The 16,726-nt window shown below is 50.7% G+C and overlaps 1 protein-coding gene across 6 annotated transcripts in view; it reads right to left on the bottom strand.

Moving 5' to 3' along the window:
• Positions 1-16,726, bottom strand: part of PLXNA4 (plexin A4) — a 658,514-nt gene that overhangs the window by 133,239 nt on the left and 508,549 nt on the right. For all 6 annotated transcript variants that reach the window (XM_065552899.1, XM_065552917.1, XM_042843227.2 and 3 more), the window contains 2 exons: positions 12,589-12,789; positions 621-717 (listed from right to left, as the gene is read on the bottom strand). In XM_065552899.1, coding sequence (XP_065408971.1) covers positions 621-717; positions 12,589-12,789 — 298 coding nt within the window. The remainder of the gene's footprint in view (positions 1-620; positions 718-12,588; positions 12,790-16,726) is intronic.

Genomic DNA, 16,726 nt, shown 5'->3' with positions numbered 1-16,726 from the left:
GGGGAAGAAGTGGAAAATCTAGCTGCAGTGAAACTCTGGACTAATATGCTTGTCTCTGGGATGTGGCTGAATGGGTGATAGCTCCCCAGCGAGAATCAGATCAGCCCCTGGCCATCTGCTGCAATTAACTGGAGCCAGGCTCTCTGGCCAGGAGTGGGCCTCAATCCTTTTCCATTATCACCTCACTTTATTCAACCTTTCCTCACTGGCTCACTGCCCCCTCCCTCCCTGTTCATTAACACATCGCATCTGAACCGAGACCAGAGACGAGCTGCGGGTGCATTAACTTGAAGAGCCTTACTGAAAGGGAGGTGAAGGGGAGAGAAGGAAGGGGGGAGGAGGTGGGGAGGGGTAGGGAGGGACACAAGAGGAGACAGGGAGAGGGGAAGAGGAAACAGAGAAGGTGGTGAAGAGCGTGGGAGGGAGGGGGGGAGGGGAGTCCCACTTCTCAGGTGCTCGGAGAAAAAACAGAGCTCAGAAATTAGTAATTTGCGGAGTGCACAGAACAACCATGAGGTAGATTGCGCAGATAAACGGTGGCTGCTTTGTTAAGTGTGTGGAGTGATGTGGTCTGTTGCTAAGGTTACCGCTTCCAAGGACAAGTTGAAATAATTCTTTACCTTTGTTCTGCGCTGGGTTGTCAATGTTGAAATTCCCATTCCACACGACTGTCAGCTCCACCGGCAGGCTGTTAATCTCCATCCCTTCATATGAATACTAAAAACAGGAGAGAAAAACAAAACATTAGGCCCAGCGTGGGGGGCAGCCCCCACCATGAGCCCCAGACACGGGAAATGGCACCCTCTCCACACGCCACTGACTGTAGGAACTCCCACTGCTGAGCTCTCAGAGGGATGGTGACCAGCCATTCTCAGTGCAGGGAACTTCTCTCTCTCTCAATGTCTGATGGCCCTGAGGTGCTAGCAGTTTAGGGAACACCCTAGGAGTTAGGTGCATCTCTTAGGTGTGGCTTCCTGATTTTGCACGTATCTCTGAGGTGTGCTTTCTAGGTGTTGGATTTATCTCTGAGGTGTACCTTGTAGCTGTTGGGTGTATTTGCTATTGAGTGCATCTCTGAGGTGTACCTTCAAGAGATTGGGTGTGCTTTCTTGTTGTTTCATATATCTTTGGGGTGTCCCGTCCAGTTATTGGATGTATCTCTGTGGCATTGGGTGTATCTCTGAGGCGTTGGGTATATCTTTGAGATGTTGGGTATATCTCTATGGCTTTGGGTGTATCTCTGAGGCATTGCGTGTAACTCTGCCACGTTGGGCGTATCTCTGAGGTGCATCTGCATGGGGCTTGGTGCTGAAATTGGCATAATCCCACAAAAATTAACCATATATCAGCTAGAGAAGACTTCTTCCCGTGCACCATCACAATCATTAGAATAGATTCAGACACTTATAGGCAGATCAGAAAGACAAGCCCAACAACCAAGCACTTGTTTTACTGTATTTTACAGAACTGCCCGCTATGCCACATCACTGGCATCTTAAGTTTGCATGGCATCTTCCACCTCAAAGAGACAGAAAATGTTTTACAAGCTGGGTGCAAAATGCAGCTACCTCTGGGGTGGAAGGTGGCAGCTGTTTAACAGTGCAGAGTAACACTACACAGCAGATCAGGATAGGATGTGAAGAATGCTGTACTGAGTTGATACTGGAAGGGGGATTTTAAGCAGACTACAGCTACTAGGCCTGGAATTCTGCTAGGCCACAAAGGCTAACATCCCTACTCTTGAGACAAGGCTCATAGGATTTTTAATGGACACAAGTGGTGAGAATATGGGTTTCCTATCTCATTTAAAAGACCACACCTCAATGCCCCTGGTCCACATGCCTGCATGATTGCGGCCCTGTTTATTCAGAAGGAAAACCACTAGTGACCGAGTCACCAAGGCCACAGTGCATGGTACCGTCTGCTTCCCCACGGGGCTCCTCTCCCATCACCAGACTGCAGCAGCCCACCTGGAGCAAGGCAATTTGTGCAGAGAGCATGGTGTCCGTTCTTTACTTGTTAATTAAAGTTAAACTCAAACTTTGGCTGGGGGTGCCTTGAAACTTGTAAGCAAACCCAAAGTAACGGCTTGGTCGCAGGGCTCTGGGATAGGAGTAAGAAGCTCCGCTCCTGACCCAGCTCTGCCCAGCACTCCCCTGGGAAAAAGCAGGCAAGGCTTCTTAACTGGCCTGCTGGCTCCTGATTGGTTATTGTCCCTTCCTAGCCCTTCTAGGCCCTGAAGGGCTAAATTTTGTGGTACCCAGGCCTGAGTAGGTTTTTCTAGGCAGAGGCGTGTCAGGGCGCTGATGACTCTAGAGATCCCGTCACATGGACCCACTTCTAATTAGCTGCTGAGAACTGAGATTACAGCCCAGGGCACATAGCCCAGATCCTCACATATCTAGGTGCCTAACTCCCATTGATTACTTGTGGCTGTTCTTGAATCTCTGTGGTGCTGGTCCCTTGGCCACCCCCCTTGGGTCCATACTGCACTACTTTGTTGCTCGCACTGTTAAGGACTAGCCTGATGCTTTTGAGGGAGGCCTGTGAAGCAGAACCTGATGGTCAAACTGGGCGGAGCAGCAGCTTCCATTAGTATGATGGTTCCGGCGCCTACTCTTAAGAGGAGGGCAAGCTACTTTCAGGGATGAGAAAAGGGATTAAGAGCTGATCTGAACCTTCAAATCAAACTCAGTTGGGAACCGTTCTTGAGGTTTGAGTCACATTTGCTCCTTTCTCCCCTCAACCCGTTATTTTATGCTGCTTCTTGCACTTCCTGCGAGACAGGAAGCAGAACGGCTGACAACCCACGAAGAGCGGTGACAGATCCTGGGGCGCTTATTCCGGTTTTGCTTGGGCCAAACTCCCACTTGACATCAATGGGAGTTTGTCTAGGTACAGACTGAACACAAAGTGAGTAAGGCCCCAGGATTTGGCCTGGGATATTTCTGGCCCACTCTAAAGCAGAGGAAAGGTGTGGAGACCCCACAAGATCACCCCCTCGCATGAGATTCCCAGCCTGACTTCCGGACCAAATGGCTGTGCGGAAGCCAAGGCTCTGAACCTTTTGCAGGTGGGTTCACCCAGGACTATGAACCGTCATGTAATTGCAGGGTAAAAGGAATGATGATTTCTGCCCATTACAGCAGAGTTAGTGCTAGTTACATGGTAATTTCTTTCTGAGCAAGCTAAACGCAATTAGCCTGTAATCTGCAGGAACCTGTGATTACGATTTAGTTGCAAAGTATTTATGGGTAAGAGCTGTGTGGTTACCATGGAGGTAAAGCGCGCTCCCAGGATAGCAATGACCTGTACGGTATAGCTGCACCCGCCAATCTGCTCCGTATTAGCATTTTTATGACACTTCTCCGTGTCACTGGGAATAAACGGTGGGATAATGCAAAACAGCCTCTCGTCCAAACATTGATTTTCCACAGTGCACCCTTTCACCACAGCAAGGCCAGACCAGCCTGAGAGACAGGACTGCTGGACAGGGACACTGAGGAATGGATTCTCTGCACTTCTGTAGCATCTGCAGATCTCAAAGCACTTTACAAACACTAGTCAATTAAAGCTGGCAACACCCTGTTGGATAGGTAGCTGCTAACGTCCCCATTTTACAGGGGAAACTGAGGCAAGGAGCGGTCACGTGATTTGCCCAGGGTCACACAGTGAGTAAGTACGAGCTGCGAAGAGAACTCAAGAGTGCCTAGGTCTGTGCTCTAACCACTAGACCACACTGGCCAGGCAAAGAGAAGCTGCACAGCAGCACACACCGTGCTTCTCTCCGTCAGCCCACTTTGAGGGACCCAGGAGATCTTGATAAGGGTCTGAACTCTGGAGCACTTTCCCAAACCTGTCAAAGTCCCCATCATCAGTAACTGAACCCATGGATTAAATGGCAGAGGAAGCTCCTAAGTGCTAAAACAGCCGAGTGGTTAAAGCACACAGGTGAGAGCTGAGAAACCTGGGTTCTTCACATCCTGGTTCTGCTGCTGACTTGTGGGATCTTGGGCAAGTCACTTTGGTTCTCTGGGCCTCAAATTTCCCCACCTGTGAGATGGTGATAAAAATACTTCCCTGCCTTTTTGCACCATTGTAGGAATGAGTTAAAGCCAAGAAAGCTGCGGGAGATGGCACGATGGGATTCCTATCAGAAAAGATCACAGGGAACGCCAATGAATGTATCATCTCCCCAGGTGAACTGGCTCCTTCTCATGGCAGGTCTTTAGTCTGCATACCCCCCTCCCCTGCTTGAATCAATGCTTTCTGCCCACATCGCTGCACGGGGAGATGCCCAGCCAGCTTCCAAAAGAAGCCTTCATCTTTACGAGACAGTGAAATGTGTCAATTTGTTCTGACTACACCCAGAGCCTGCTGCTCTGTCTGAGGCTGCCTTTGCAGACAATTGCCTGATGACAGAAAAGGCCTCGCACCAGACGAATGAAAGCCAGTCGGAGGGAGGGGAGGCTTATTCCTCGAGCCGCGATGGCTGAAAGCGTATTGTTCATTGCGCAGGATGGTTCTAGGGAGGCAGAACGGTCCTCTGCTGCTCCCTCACGCCAATGAGATGCCTGCTGGAGCTTCGTCAGCTGCCGCATCCCCAGTGTGAAACGCACACCTCGGTCAGGGCCAGTCACTATGAATGATCAGAAGCGTTCCTGGGCCGTATAGCACCGGGGGGCACTTTTAAACACAGGTATAGTCACATGCACCTTCTGCCTCAACAGATCATCTCCCTGTGCGTTCTGGGAGTTAGCACTGCAGAGCCAGCCCAGTAGGGAACAACCAGCTGATCCCATCCTGCCTCACCTGGAGCCTTCCATCCGCTGAGGATGTCAGTGCTAGCAGCAAGAACCCAGCTGGCTTTTTAGATCTTGGGCTGTTTGTGGCACTGGAAGTTGCGGTGGGGATGACATTTTTAACTTGTTAACTCAGCAGAGTTGATCTGCAACTGGAGTCTGCTCAGAGGGAATAAACAATAGGATTCACAGATCTCTCTTGGCAACACTCCGACTCTGCCAGTCTGCACCCGTGGAGGATCTGAGCCCAAGGTTGCTCATCTTACTGTCACTGTCCTGGGTTTGAAGTCTGCTCTCAAGGGGGTAGATACCTTTTGGGACAAAGCAATTCACAGAGCAAAACAAAAACCACAACACTCTTGGTCCTGATTTCCTGGTTTGACTTGGAGTCACAAGCTCACTGAGGTCCCAGTCCAAAGCTCACTGGAGTCACTGGGAGTCTGTCCATTGGCCCTAAGAACATGCATTGAGTATGTTGGCAGGTAGAGAGAAGGACCTCTCAGTCTCTGGGATCTGTGGTGGAGAGGCAAGGTCCCTGTGGTCTGGAAAACTCAGAGCATCAGGGTTTGTGTCTGTATACTGCTTAGTGCACCTTTCCCCAGGGTATTACACAGGGTCTATCCTTCCCTGGCTATGCACCGGTGACTCCCATTGACATTCACGCCTGCTGCTGTGCACATGGAGCAGAACTGACCCCAAAGGGACTGTCCTCTGCTAAATAGAGAATGCCTGAAGAAGGCCCCTTGTAGGCCCAGAAGTTTGTTGGAAGCAATCTGGTGGGCCGATACAAAGGGGTCGTATTAGCTGCAGGTAAGTGCCTAACAGAATCAGAGTTAGCACATTCAGAGTTCCCAGCCATTTCCCAGGCCTCTCTCCCCTCCAGACACTATAACAGCCATGCCCGCTTCATGGGCACTTGGAGAGTGCAGCAGGTGCACAGTGCCACTTGGCTCTGCTGCACTCAGGGAACATGTTACAACCACGCACCAGAGGCTGCACTGCCCTCCCGTTAATTCCAAGTGCTGCCTCTCTTTGACAATGGTTTGGCTCTGGCTATCCCAGAGACCACCTCTTTCTTTGCACACAGAGGTTCAGCATTAGGCCCGGGCACCACTTATGTCCCACCTGAGCCCTATTTTGCATGAGACTGATGGTGCAGTTCCAGCTAGGACACCCCAGACACTGGATTGGTATATTCAGCGCATTCTCAGTGGCAGGCTCTGGAGTTTGCTCACAGCCCCCTGCGTCTGTTAACCTTCCACTTGCCAGGAACAATTTGCCCCTGTAAAATCGATATCGGGAAAGGTGGGCTGGCAAAAATTAACCGTGGATGCAAATCTCAGCCCTTCCGCCTCTAACAACCGGAGCCACAGCCACGGGTCGAATGTGAGTGCAGAACAACAAGCACAAATTGTAGAGGCTCAAATTGCACCTGCAAAAGAGAGGCCGCCCTTTCACAAATGTAGCTCAATGCTCACGAGCTGATGAAGGGCTGCCAGAGGAAGCTATTTGCAGAGCATAAGAAGTTTGATCAGTCCTACAAAGTCCAGAAACTATATATAGGGAGGGATAGCTCAGTGGTTTGAGGATTGGCCTGCTAAACCTAGGGTTGTGAGTTCAATCCTTGAGAGGGCCACTTAGGGGGATCTGGGGCAAAAATCAGTACTTTGTCCTGTTAGTGCAGGCAGGGGGCTGGACTCAATGACCTTTCAGGGTCCCTTCCAGTTCTATGAGATAGGTATATCTCCATATTTATATATGCTTGAGTACCATTTATTGGCTCTTTATCTGCTATTTACATATATGTTCTCTATCTGTGTATATGTGTTATATGTGTGATATATACCGAACAGCTTCTGGCCACAGTCCCTCTACATAGCTTAAATCCTTAAGCCACAAGGCACTCTACGCAGAATGGCTGTTTGATGCAGGGATGGTTAAACTCTCCGATTATTGCTGTGTCTAGAGAGAGGCTGGGAGTAGAACAGTAAAATCAAGTCTATCGCTACATAGCAGAACTTTACAAACGTTAACTGTTTAATCCACAAAGCCCCTCTCGTTTTCTAGATGGGGAAACCAAAGTGAAGAGACTTGCCCAAGGTTACACACATAAGCTGTGGCAGAGATGGGATGAGAAATTGGTGTTCCTGCCTACTATCCCCAGACACCATTCACTAGCCCCCACTGCCTCTGTCGCTGAAATGCAATCGGAAAAAAAGCTCCAGCATTTGCAGCTAGGAAAGAGTGTGCCACAAACTAAAGTTACGTCGTTCACCAAATGCAGAAGATAAGAACGGCCATAGTGGGTCAGACCAATGGTCCATCTAGCCCCGTATCCGGTCTTCCGACAGTGGCCAATGCCAGGTGCCCCAGAGAGAATGAACAGAACAGAGCAATGTATCGAGTGATCCAGCCCCGCCATCCAGTCCCAGCCTCTGGCAGTCAGAGGTTTAGGGACACTCAGAGCATGGGGTTGCATCCCTGACCATCTCATCTAATAGCCATTGATGGACCTGTCCTCCATGAACTTCTCTCATTCTTTTCTTAACCCAATTATACTTTTAGCCTTCACAACATCCCCGGCAATGCAGGTTGATTGGGTGTTGAGTGAAGAAGTACCGATACTTCCTTTTGTTTCTTTTAAACCTGCTGCCTATTCATTTCATTGAGTGACTCCTGGTTCTGGTGTTATGTGAAGGGGTAAATAACACTTCCTTGTTCACTTTCTCCACACCAGTCATGATTTTAAGGACCTCTATCCTATCCCGCCTTCATCCTCTCTTTTTTAAGCCAAACAGTCCCAGTCTTTTTACTCTCTCCTCAGAGGGAAGCTGTTCCAGACCCTTAATTATTTTTGTTGCCCTTCTTTGTCTTTTCCTGTTCTAATACATCTTTTTTTGAGATGAGGTGAGCAGAACTCCATGCAGTATTCAAGGTGTGGGCATATCATGGATTTATATAGTGGCATTATGACATTTTCATGAGATGCAGCGTGGGGAGGTGTGTATACGGGGGGGCGGAACGGGGCACAAATGGATCTTTAACAGGGTCCATATGTCACCCGTCTTGATTTAACATCTGGTTTCCGTGACTGCTTTACACATTTCTGTGTAAACCTAGACTGAGCCTGGAGCTATGAAACCTCGACAGATTCTGTGTGGATTTTATTACCACAAGTATCCTTAATTAAAAAGCCAACATCAGTCTAGCAGACCTATGAGACTGCATATTTCCACAGAGCCAGGCACGAGCGGTTAGGGAACCAAACACCCGGCTTGCATGGAGAAAGATCAAAGGTCAAGATCACAGGACAAATCCCATTTGTGGCCAGCCTCAGACCAGCACACCCAGGGCAATGCCATGAGGCCAAAGTGTTTCATCACCTCTCCATCCGAGGCTTGGCCTCCACAGGGAGCAGGAAACATCCCCAGGAAGGCTGCACTGTACTGTGATTTTAGTACTTGCTTTTGTATCCCCTGAGTGTGGTAAGAAAGAGGGAGGGTGTCCTTGTGGTGAAGGCTCTGGGCTGAGATTCCAGAAACCTGTGTCTGGCTCTGCCACAGACTACCTGTGTGACCTTGAGCAAGTCATTTAGCCTGTCTCTGCCTCAGTTCCCCACCCATAAATCAGGGATAGTAACCCTTCTGTTCTCCCACCTTGGTCTGTCTGGTCTATGTAGATCCCAGCATCTAGCACAGGGGGGGTCCTGATCTTCGCTGGGCCTTCTAGGTGCTACTTTAATATACACAAATAATTATTAATTCTGAATTAAGATATGTCTGAGTGCCCAACCCCCTGCCCATCTTTGATTTACACATAAGAGAGCAGTTCTAATGTCTCTCTCTCTCTCTCTCTCTGTGCCACCCAGTCAACCACTCCTGAGCTCATTAGACTCAAGTGCAATAAGTTCCCATGAGGGCAGCTCATCCTCACTCGGTGTGGAGCTACACAGAGCATGCAGCACTGGCAGGGAATGAACTGCCAAGGATCAGTCCATGCAGCTGGTGAGTGCTGGGGCCAGCCAGGGGCGGCAGATCAAACCGAGTGGGCGTGTGTACCTAGATCACAGGAGTTAGTGATGGCAAAGACCTTCCTGGTCCCCCAGTCCATCTCTCACCCGCCTGCCAGCTGCCTGAGCATGATGCTTGCTGAGAGCTTTGGCCAGTCTAGCTTCAAATGACTGCAAGCGGCGCGGCTCCCACTGCTTCCCACAGGGGAGACTGTTCTGCGCGCTAACAGATCTCACCATTACGGCCGTTCTTCCTGATCGGTTTTTTTTCCCCAACACTCCTTGCTTTCATCCCCTCACTCTTGGGCCAGCCTGGCTGCAGCACACGGAATAAGACGTGCAATATGTAACGGCAGGCAGGGTCTGTCTGGGTGATAATTGCATGCCTTGGGTGCTGTGATGGAGCGCGAGGCCCAGGCGGAGAGGCTCAAACCACCTGACAAGAGCAATAATTGCTCCGAAATGCACTGCCTGGCGTGACTTATTGCAGTTATTAAATGAAATATTGCCACGAAGGCCAGAAAACAAGGCAGAGCTGGACTCAGCCTTCCAGTGCCGGAGGTGCGTACAACATCACTGACAGCCACTCAGAGAGGCTGATCCCCTCCCAGTGGCCTCAGGACATTGCTTAATTGAAGTTGTAACTATTTAAAACGAGAGGGCCTGATTCTGATCTCAGCTGCCCCAGTGTAAATCCAGAGTAACTCCACAAGGCCAGTAGAGTAAGGGCTCGATTCTGATCTCAGCTGCCCCAGTGTAAATCCAGAGTAACTCCACAAGGCCAGTAGAGTAAGGGCTCGATTCTGATCTCAGCTACTCCAGTGTAAATCCTAAGCAGCTCCCATGACTTCAAGAGAGTTACTCCCAATTTACCAGCATAACTGAGATCAGAAATTGGGCCTAGCATTTCTTTTTCTGTGTTGAAGAGCTAGTGGGGCTGGGTAAGGACAGGGCTTACTGGGAGAAATAAGGGGTTTGGCTAAAGCATGCCGCACCCTAGCGGTTCTGGACTGCTGCCAGAGCCTGTAGAGGGACGGTTGTAGCAGGGTGCAGGTTAGCTCAATCCCTGGGGCTGCTCTAGTTTATGCCTGGGACCATACTGGTTCCCAGAAGGCAACAGAATCTGGGAGGCATAAGGGTGGACTAAACCCACCTCCTTTGCTCCTGTGTTGAGATCAGCTCGGCTGGAATGGAGAATCTGGCAGTACCGGCACAGGCAGATCCACTCCCTGCCCTGAAGAGCTCAGTTCCCAGGGACTGACGGCGAAGTAATGAACCCCATCAGCACAAGGGACGCCCGGGGGGCCCTCGTGACAGTCCCAGCAAGGAAGCCAAGGCCTGAAAGGGCCATGCGGATGGAATGTCATTTTCACCCGGAGAGGGGTCGCTATAGACACACAGAGGGGCATATGGGGGAAGCTTGCCCTGCTGCTCCCCATGCCCATGTAAGGTATCTCAAACTGGGCCCCCCTAAAATGGAGATATTCTAAGTCACTGGGCACATTTGAAAATCCTGACCTTCATCTCCGGGGCTGCCAATCCAGCACCGGATTCACTGTATCTATATCCAGACTGATACTGAACCATCTAATAGTGTCCCTGGGAATTCGCGGCGTAGACTAGCTGGCTGCTTTGTCTCCCCACTACAGCTTTATGGCCAGCTATAAAGACCTTAGCAGATCCCTATAATATTCCTCTTAACTTCCGGCTCTCACTCACATGAAAGGAAATGGAAGGTGTTTAATGGGCTCTTCATTTTTCAAACCACAAATTTCTGCAAAGTCCTGAACTCAAGCGCTCCCCAGTAATGGAAGCAGGGGGACAAACAGGGGCTTTGATGGGGAAATGCTCAATTGTAACTGATCATAAAATGCGGTTAACGGCCTATAACCTTCAACATGCTGTTTAATGCCACAGAATACTGCCTGAGTTTGAGCGCTGGAGCTGGGGTGAAGTGGCTGATGCCTGTAATTAGGCCTTTGAGTAATAAATCATCAAACAACAACAATAATAATAATAATACAGCAAAATCTATACATGAAATCACCCTGCCTGGGCAACCTCTGCCTTGAAAAACCCTTCCACACTCTGACACACTGCTGGAAAACCAGCTTCAGTAAGAAACCACATTTGGCTCTTCCTCCCACGCTCCTCACATCCACCCTGTGCGGCAGGGCAGAGTTAGTAATCCTGGGTCACACAGGGAGGAAATTTAGCGCACAGAGGAAAATGACTTGCCCAAAGTCACACAGTAATCACTGGCAGGGTGAGGTTGTGATTCTAACCATTCCACACCACTTCTCGCTCTGGGCCCATTAACGCGCCCTGTTCTTTGTCTGCCCGTCTATCTGGGTTCTCATTTGGCCCCATCACGGCGGTACTGACTGTGTTAATCTTGATTCTTCCCGTTACGGTGTGAAATATTCTTCCTTTACAGCTGCTGCTTTGGCTTCCAAGTGATGGCCCTTCTGAACAAATGTTTCATCTATTTGGCTTCTCCTTCAGGACAAACTGAGCATGTCAGGATACTCATGACTAGTGGAGGAGGGGACTAGGGGTTAGGACTGAGTTCAAGTCTTGGCACGGCCGTTCACCTGCTGGGTGACCTTGGGCAAGGCCCGTCAACAGTCTGTGCCTCAGTTTCCCCATTTGTAAACTGGAGATGATGATCCCTCTCTGATAGGGGGTTGTGAGGCTCAATTAACTCATGTCTATACAGCTCTTTGAGATCATTGGATAGAAGATACTGCAGAAGTGCTCTGGATTATAATACTAGGGTAATAACTTGGCATTGTGGTGAAATGGGCGGGGCTGAGAGACGTGGTAGGTTAGGACTGGAACCACAGGGGCGGCTGCATGAGAGCTGAAGAGACCCGACAGAGCAGTGGACATCAGCCCAGCATTGCTACAACAAGGGGCGCCGCAAATCGGGATTGAAGTGCATTGGCAGAGTCGCGTGCAGCACCCAGCACTGTAATGCCAAGGGGAGTAGAAGGACGGGACTGACACACTGGAATTAGCTGTGCGTGATGCCCCAGGACTCTAAAAGCAGCGGATCTAGTCATAAAACCTAGCTTTGATGTAGCACTTTTCATTGCTAGATCTCCAAGCACCTCACCACCTTTAATGGATTCCGCCTCACACCCCGCAGGGGAGCAGGGAGGTGCTAGTAGCCCCCCGTTACAGAGGGAGAACTGAAGCAGAGAGGGTGGGCTTCACAAAGGGAGTCAGGGGCCATTGAAATCAATGGGAGATAGGAGCCTAACTACTATTGGGAATCTGGGCCTAAGTGACTTGCCTTGGGCCAGAACAGAGAACCGAACCTGGGTCTCTTAAGTCTTAGGCTAAGTTCCTAATGACTGGACTGAGGTGCATCGGCAGGGCTATGCGGGAAGCTCAGAGCTGGACTGGCAGGGGGGGCTTCAGCCCGGATCAAAGTGCAATAGCAGTTGTGCGAGGACAGCCTGAGCAGCTTCCTCCCAGGCATTAGCCAGCACTTCCCCGCGATCTCCAGCCAGGCCACGGGAGCTGTGAAGCGTGGCTCCCACTCCTGCGAATGTGGGTGAGGAGCGCGCTGTGGTGTCGGTGAGGGGCCCACCTGCAGTGGTACGTGTGGGGCTGATCTGAGGGCAGCTTGTTCCCTGCAGTAAACAGGGATGGAAACTAGGAATTTGTCACCTTCCTTCAGGGTTCCCACCAGGCCAATACTGCGGGGCTCCTTCCCCTCACCGCCCCCCCTCACACCCCGCAAAGGGCCCGCCCGCGGGACTCCCTCACCGAGGTGTTCTGGCACTGCACGCTGGAGCTGTTAAACCTCAGGGCGGGGACCCGCTGCTCGTTGCCCTGGATAGTCAGGATACACTCATAGCCCCGCTGCCCCGACTGCGGCTGTGGCAGGTTCTTGGCTTTCAGGGTGATTGGCTTGATCACTTCCACCGGCACCAGGATCTTGTCTGCCTGGAGCAACTGAGGACAGTCCTGGGGGGAGAGAAGAAAACATGCCAAGCCAGTTAGTAGGAGTTCCATGCCCCACCCTGAGTCCTGCTGTGCTCTACATATACCTCCCAATACCCCCTCACTCCCCCCCCCCCCCCACACACTGCAGACTTGGCCTATGAGGCCTGGAAGAAACTCCCTATAGAACTCCTCAGTGCCTGTGCCTTAATCAGCTGGTGGGAAACTTCTATAAAGAGTCCCTCTCCGCTTGGACTCAGCATTGCTCCATTGCCAAGGCACTGAACGAGAAAGGCTGGGTATAGGCACAAAGCACCACCACCCTCACTAGCCAACGAACCCGCAGTAGAAAAGCTGGTTCCAGCTAGACATGGGATCACGCCACAAAATGTAAGTGCCTTAAATTTGGAGGGGTTGCGATCGGGGGTTCAGGCTTCACCTACTACAAGGGGAGGGACGAATAAGGGACGAATCAAAACCCTGGATCCAAATATCCTGAAATGTTGGGAATGATCAGCGCTGGAAGGGAATCTGATGGCTCAGGCCCATCTAGGAGGCTCTGTAGACCAGCCCCCAACAGATGGGCTGACCCTGCCTTTCAGAAGGGGAAGGAATATAAGCCTCGTCGATTCTTTGGGGGCATTGGGAAGGCAGTTTGGATCAAAGGGGCTCTGTGAGCATAAGACCTGCTCAACACACACACACACACACACAAACACACACACGGAATCAACGGCGTGCAATTAAACTGATTTAGCTAACCCAGCGCAACTCTGCAGGTGGGCACTTTACCTGAGTTTAAACCTTCGCCATCGCCAGCTAAACCAAAGCGAGCCAGGTTTAACACCCATGCGGAGTGTCCCCATACAAAGTTAGACCAGTTACCTACAGCTGTTTAACGTCACACTTTTAGTTAACAACTTCTGTATGCAGACAAGGCCTGAGAGATTATCATCAGGGATCTCTCACTGCACTGCCCCCAATCCTTCACACCGCCTGCCCTCTGCCGGGGTCAGAGCACCATAAGGCAGAGTCTGCTACATCAAGCACACCGTGCAATCCGTTTCACTTTGTCTTGCTTGTTCACACAAAAAGCACCCGAGAATACAATCTTTATAATCTATACAGGCAAATGCAGGTGAACCATGTATGTCCCTAGGCTATTGTGTAGGTGGCATGTAGGGGCGCGGGAGGGGGAGGTTTAGAATGACTGATGTAGGAGTGGGGAGGAAACTGGAGGGCATGACAGTGGGATTTATGGCTTGAGAGAGTCTGGGAACTTGTTCCTGAGGTGCCGGGAGTATCTTACAGAGGCAAATATCTAAGGAAGATGGAGAAATGGATTCGACATGTAACGTCGGCACCTATACCAGCTAGGAATAGAATGACGAGGGACATCAGTGGTCACACTGCAGTATGAGCTGATTCTCTACTGGGGTCAAGAAGATATCCCAGCCACACCCACCACATGGGATAAGTTAGATGCGTTAAGGTGGGGGGGTTTTCACCCCTGCCCCTGAAGCATCGGCAGTTGGCCATTGTCTGAGTGGGGACACTGGACTGGATAGTCCATTGATCTGTCCTGACATTGCCACCTGTGTGCACCTACATCTACGCTATGTTACTAAGAGCCTCAGAAAAGCTGCTGCCAAGAGATGAAGTGATGCGTGTCTGCCAGGGACTCCCCAGATAGCCAGCACAGCTGAGGAGAGGCTGGACGTGACCACCAGGGGAGCGGCTTCCCTCAGAGGAGCTTCTACTGAGTCACAGCCCGGTTCAGATGTTGCCTGCCTCTGGCAAAACCTGTTCTCCCCCCAGACAAGCCCCCTTCCACCTTTGCGGAGTTGCCCCCGGGGATACAGGGGTGAATCCATTCAGGGAAAGCAATGGCACTGTTAAGAGTAATGGATTCTCGATGCGGAAACAGCCACTCTGCCTTCAACGAGGCTTTGCCAAGGCTGAGTTTCATACAGGCTTGAATGGACTTAGCACCATGGCAGGGTTGGGACAACTTCCCCTAGCCATCCCTGACAGGAATGCATCCGGCCCAGCCTTGAACAAAGGCCAATCTGGCAGCACTAAGGGGCTATACTGTTGCCTGTGCCAACTGGAGGAGGATTTTCTCAGTATTACGGCTCCACGCCACCCTCACCGGAGCCTCCAAAGCAGGTAGCACCTCACCTCAGGCCTGGCCCAAGGGTTAAACTGCTACTCAGTGGGAGTGAGGCAGAGGCCAGCCCAATGTTATAGAGATCAACAGAAAGGCAGATGGCTGTGGGGGCAGGTGGAATGGAAACGGGGAGGCTCCCAGAGTGAATGGGCCCCAGTCATGGCTCAATTTTGCAGAGACTCGGGGATGAAGATACCTGTTCGTTTGGATCCACGTGGGGTTCACTACAGTTACAAATCCAAAATCTGAAACGGAAATGCCACCAGAATCCATGAAGGCCACCATGTTTCTGGTGAGAATCATTCGGCCTTGCACAGTTCTCATGGTCTCAATGCAAATTCCCTCAGCAGGCCCCAGGTTTGCTCGAAAGCAGGTGCCCACTCAGCGATCGCATCAGTGAACACTGTGTCCGAGTTTAAACTCTGTAAGGGAGCCAGGCACCGGGCACGCGCTGCATCACTTCCAGTTTGATTGCTAGCCATGCTGCTTGGCTTTCATTGCACAGAGTGCCTGCTTCCAAAGGCGACTGAAAGCCCTGGTTTTCTCCCTGCCTCAGAAGGGGCTTGGCACTCTAGCCAGGGTCACCTGTGGCGAAGCTTCCCATAGAACACATCCCAAACTCACCCCCCACTCCTGCACCACCCAGAAACCCACCCAAGTGACGGCTTCTGCCTCCAGGTACAGGGCCGCAAGTGGGGACACATTTACACAGCAAAACCTTGGGGCAGAATGGTGAGCAAACCCTATCTGCCACTGGGGCGGGGCATTCTCTTGACATACATCAAATATAAAGGCCTAAGAACGAGGTGGGAGGCTGAGGGGGGGGGGGGGGGAGATATTACCTGGGAGTCACTCCAAGCCCCAAGACTGAATTTTCTTGTTTCCCTTTATCCCGGTCCCCACCCTCCTGCCGCCGCCACCGCCAACCGCTCCCCACAAGCACCGTAACCTTTCTGATAACACTTGTTTCGAGTTCATTAACAAGCGGTGGTTGCGGCAACCCCAATAAAGGACTCGTTTGCATATAAAAAGGTTTGCGGCTCTGTTAGGAAGTTCATTATAGATAATTGGAGAGGCGAGCGCCATAAAGAGGAAATTCTCACAATGTGGCTTTATCTGATTGACCTAATGTTCTTTCTAATTGAAATTTAAAAAGGCAATTTCTTTGGATGATGTACAGTACAAAGCCAGGGCACTCAGTCCTGGCCCCGGGTTCGAATCTGCCTCCAACACTTACTTTGTACGAAGGGTCAGGAGGAACTAGCTAAATAACCCTGATCCCGAAGATACTCTGAGGTAATTAGCTATGGGTGTTTGCTCAGTACTGTACCGTTAAAGGTAAGAAGTCTGCCTGCTAGTGGCAGGGGGATTCACGAAAGTGAGACGCACACTGTCATGGACACTACATTTGTTCTTCCTTTGTTGTTTTCCTTAATCTGAAATACATGTCACTTAGGCTGGAAAAGCACCTCTTGCCCTGTGTGTACAGAAACCATAACAGACCCACCCTGAACGACTGAAGTATGTAAGGGCCTGATCCCACGACCGCTGATTAGTAATTAATGGGAGTCTTTCCGCTGTCTCCAATGGGAGTTGGATCAGATTCCAAGGGAACAAAACAACTAATCTCATTTATACAAGGCACGCGTTACAGAGTGGATCCCTGTTAATGTATTTAACTTGTGGAGTTTAATTCTATAATTTTGTGTAACTCTTTATATTAAGCTAATAAGCACACACTCAAAGCTCGTAATTCGCCTGTTGGCACAGACTCCCACTGCAAATGGCTGA

This window comes from Chrysemys picta, chromosome 1 (genome assembly GCF_011386835.1).
Source record: "Chrysemys picta bellii isolate R12L10 chromosome 1, ASM1138683v2, whole genome shotgun sequence".
NCBI classification, from domain to species: domain Eukaryota; kingdom Metazoa; phylum Chordata; order Testudines; family Emydidae; genus Chrysemys; species Chrysemys picta.
Note: the sequence above shows the minus strand (reverse complement) of the source record. Positions and strands in the feature narration are given on the sequence as shown.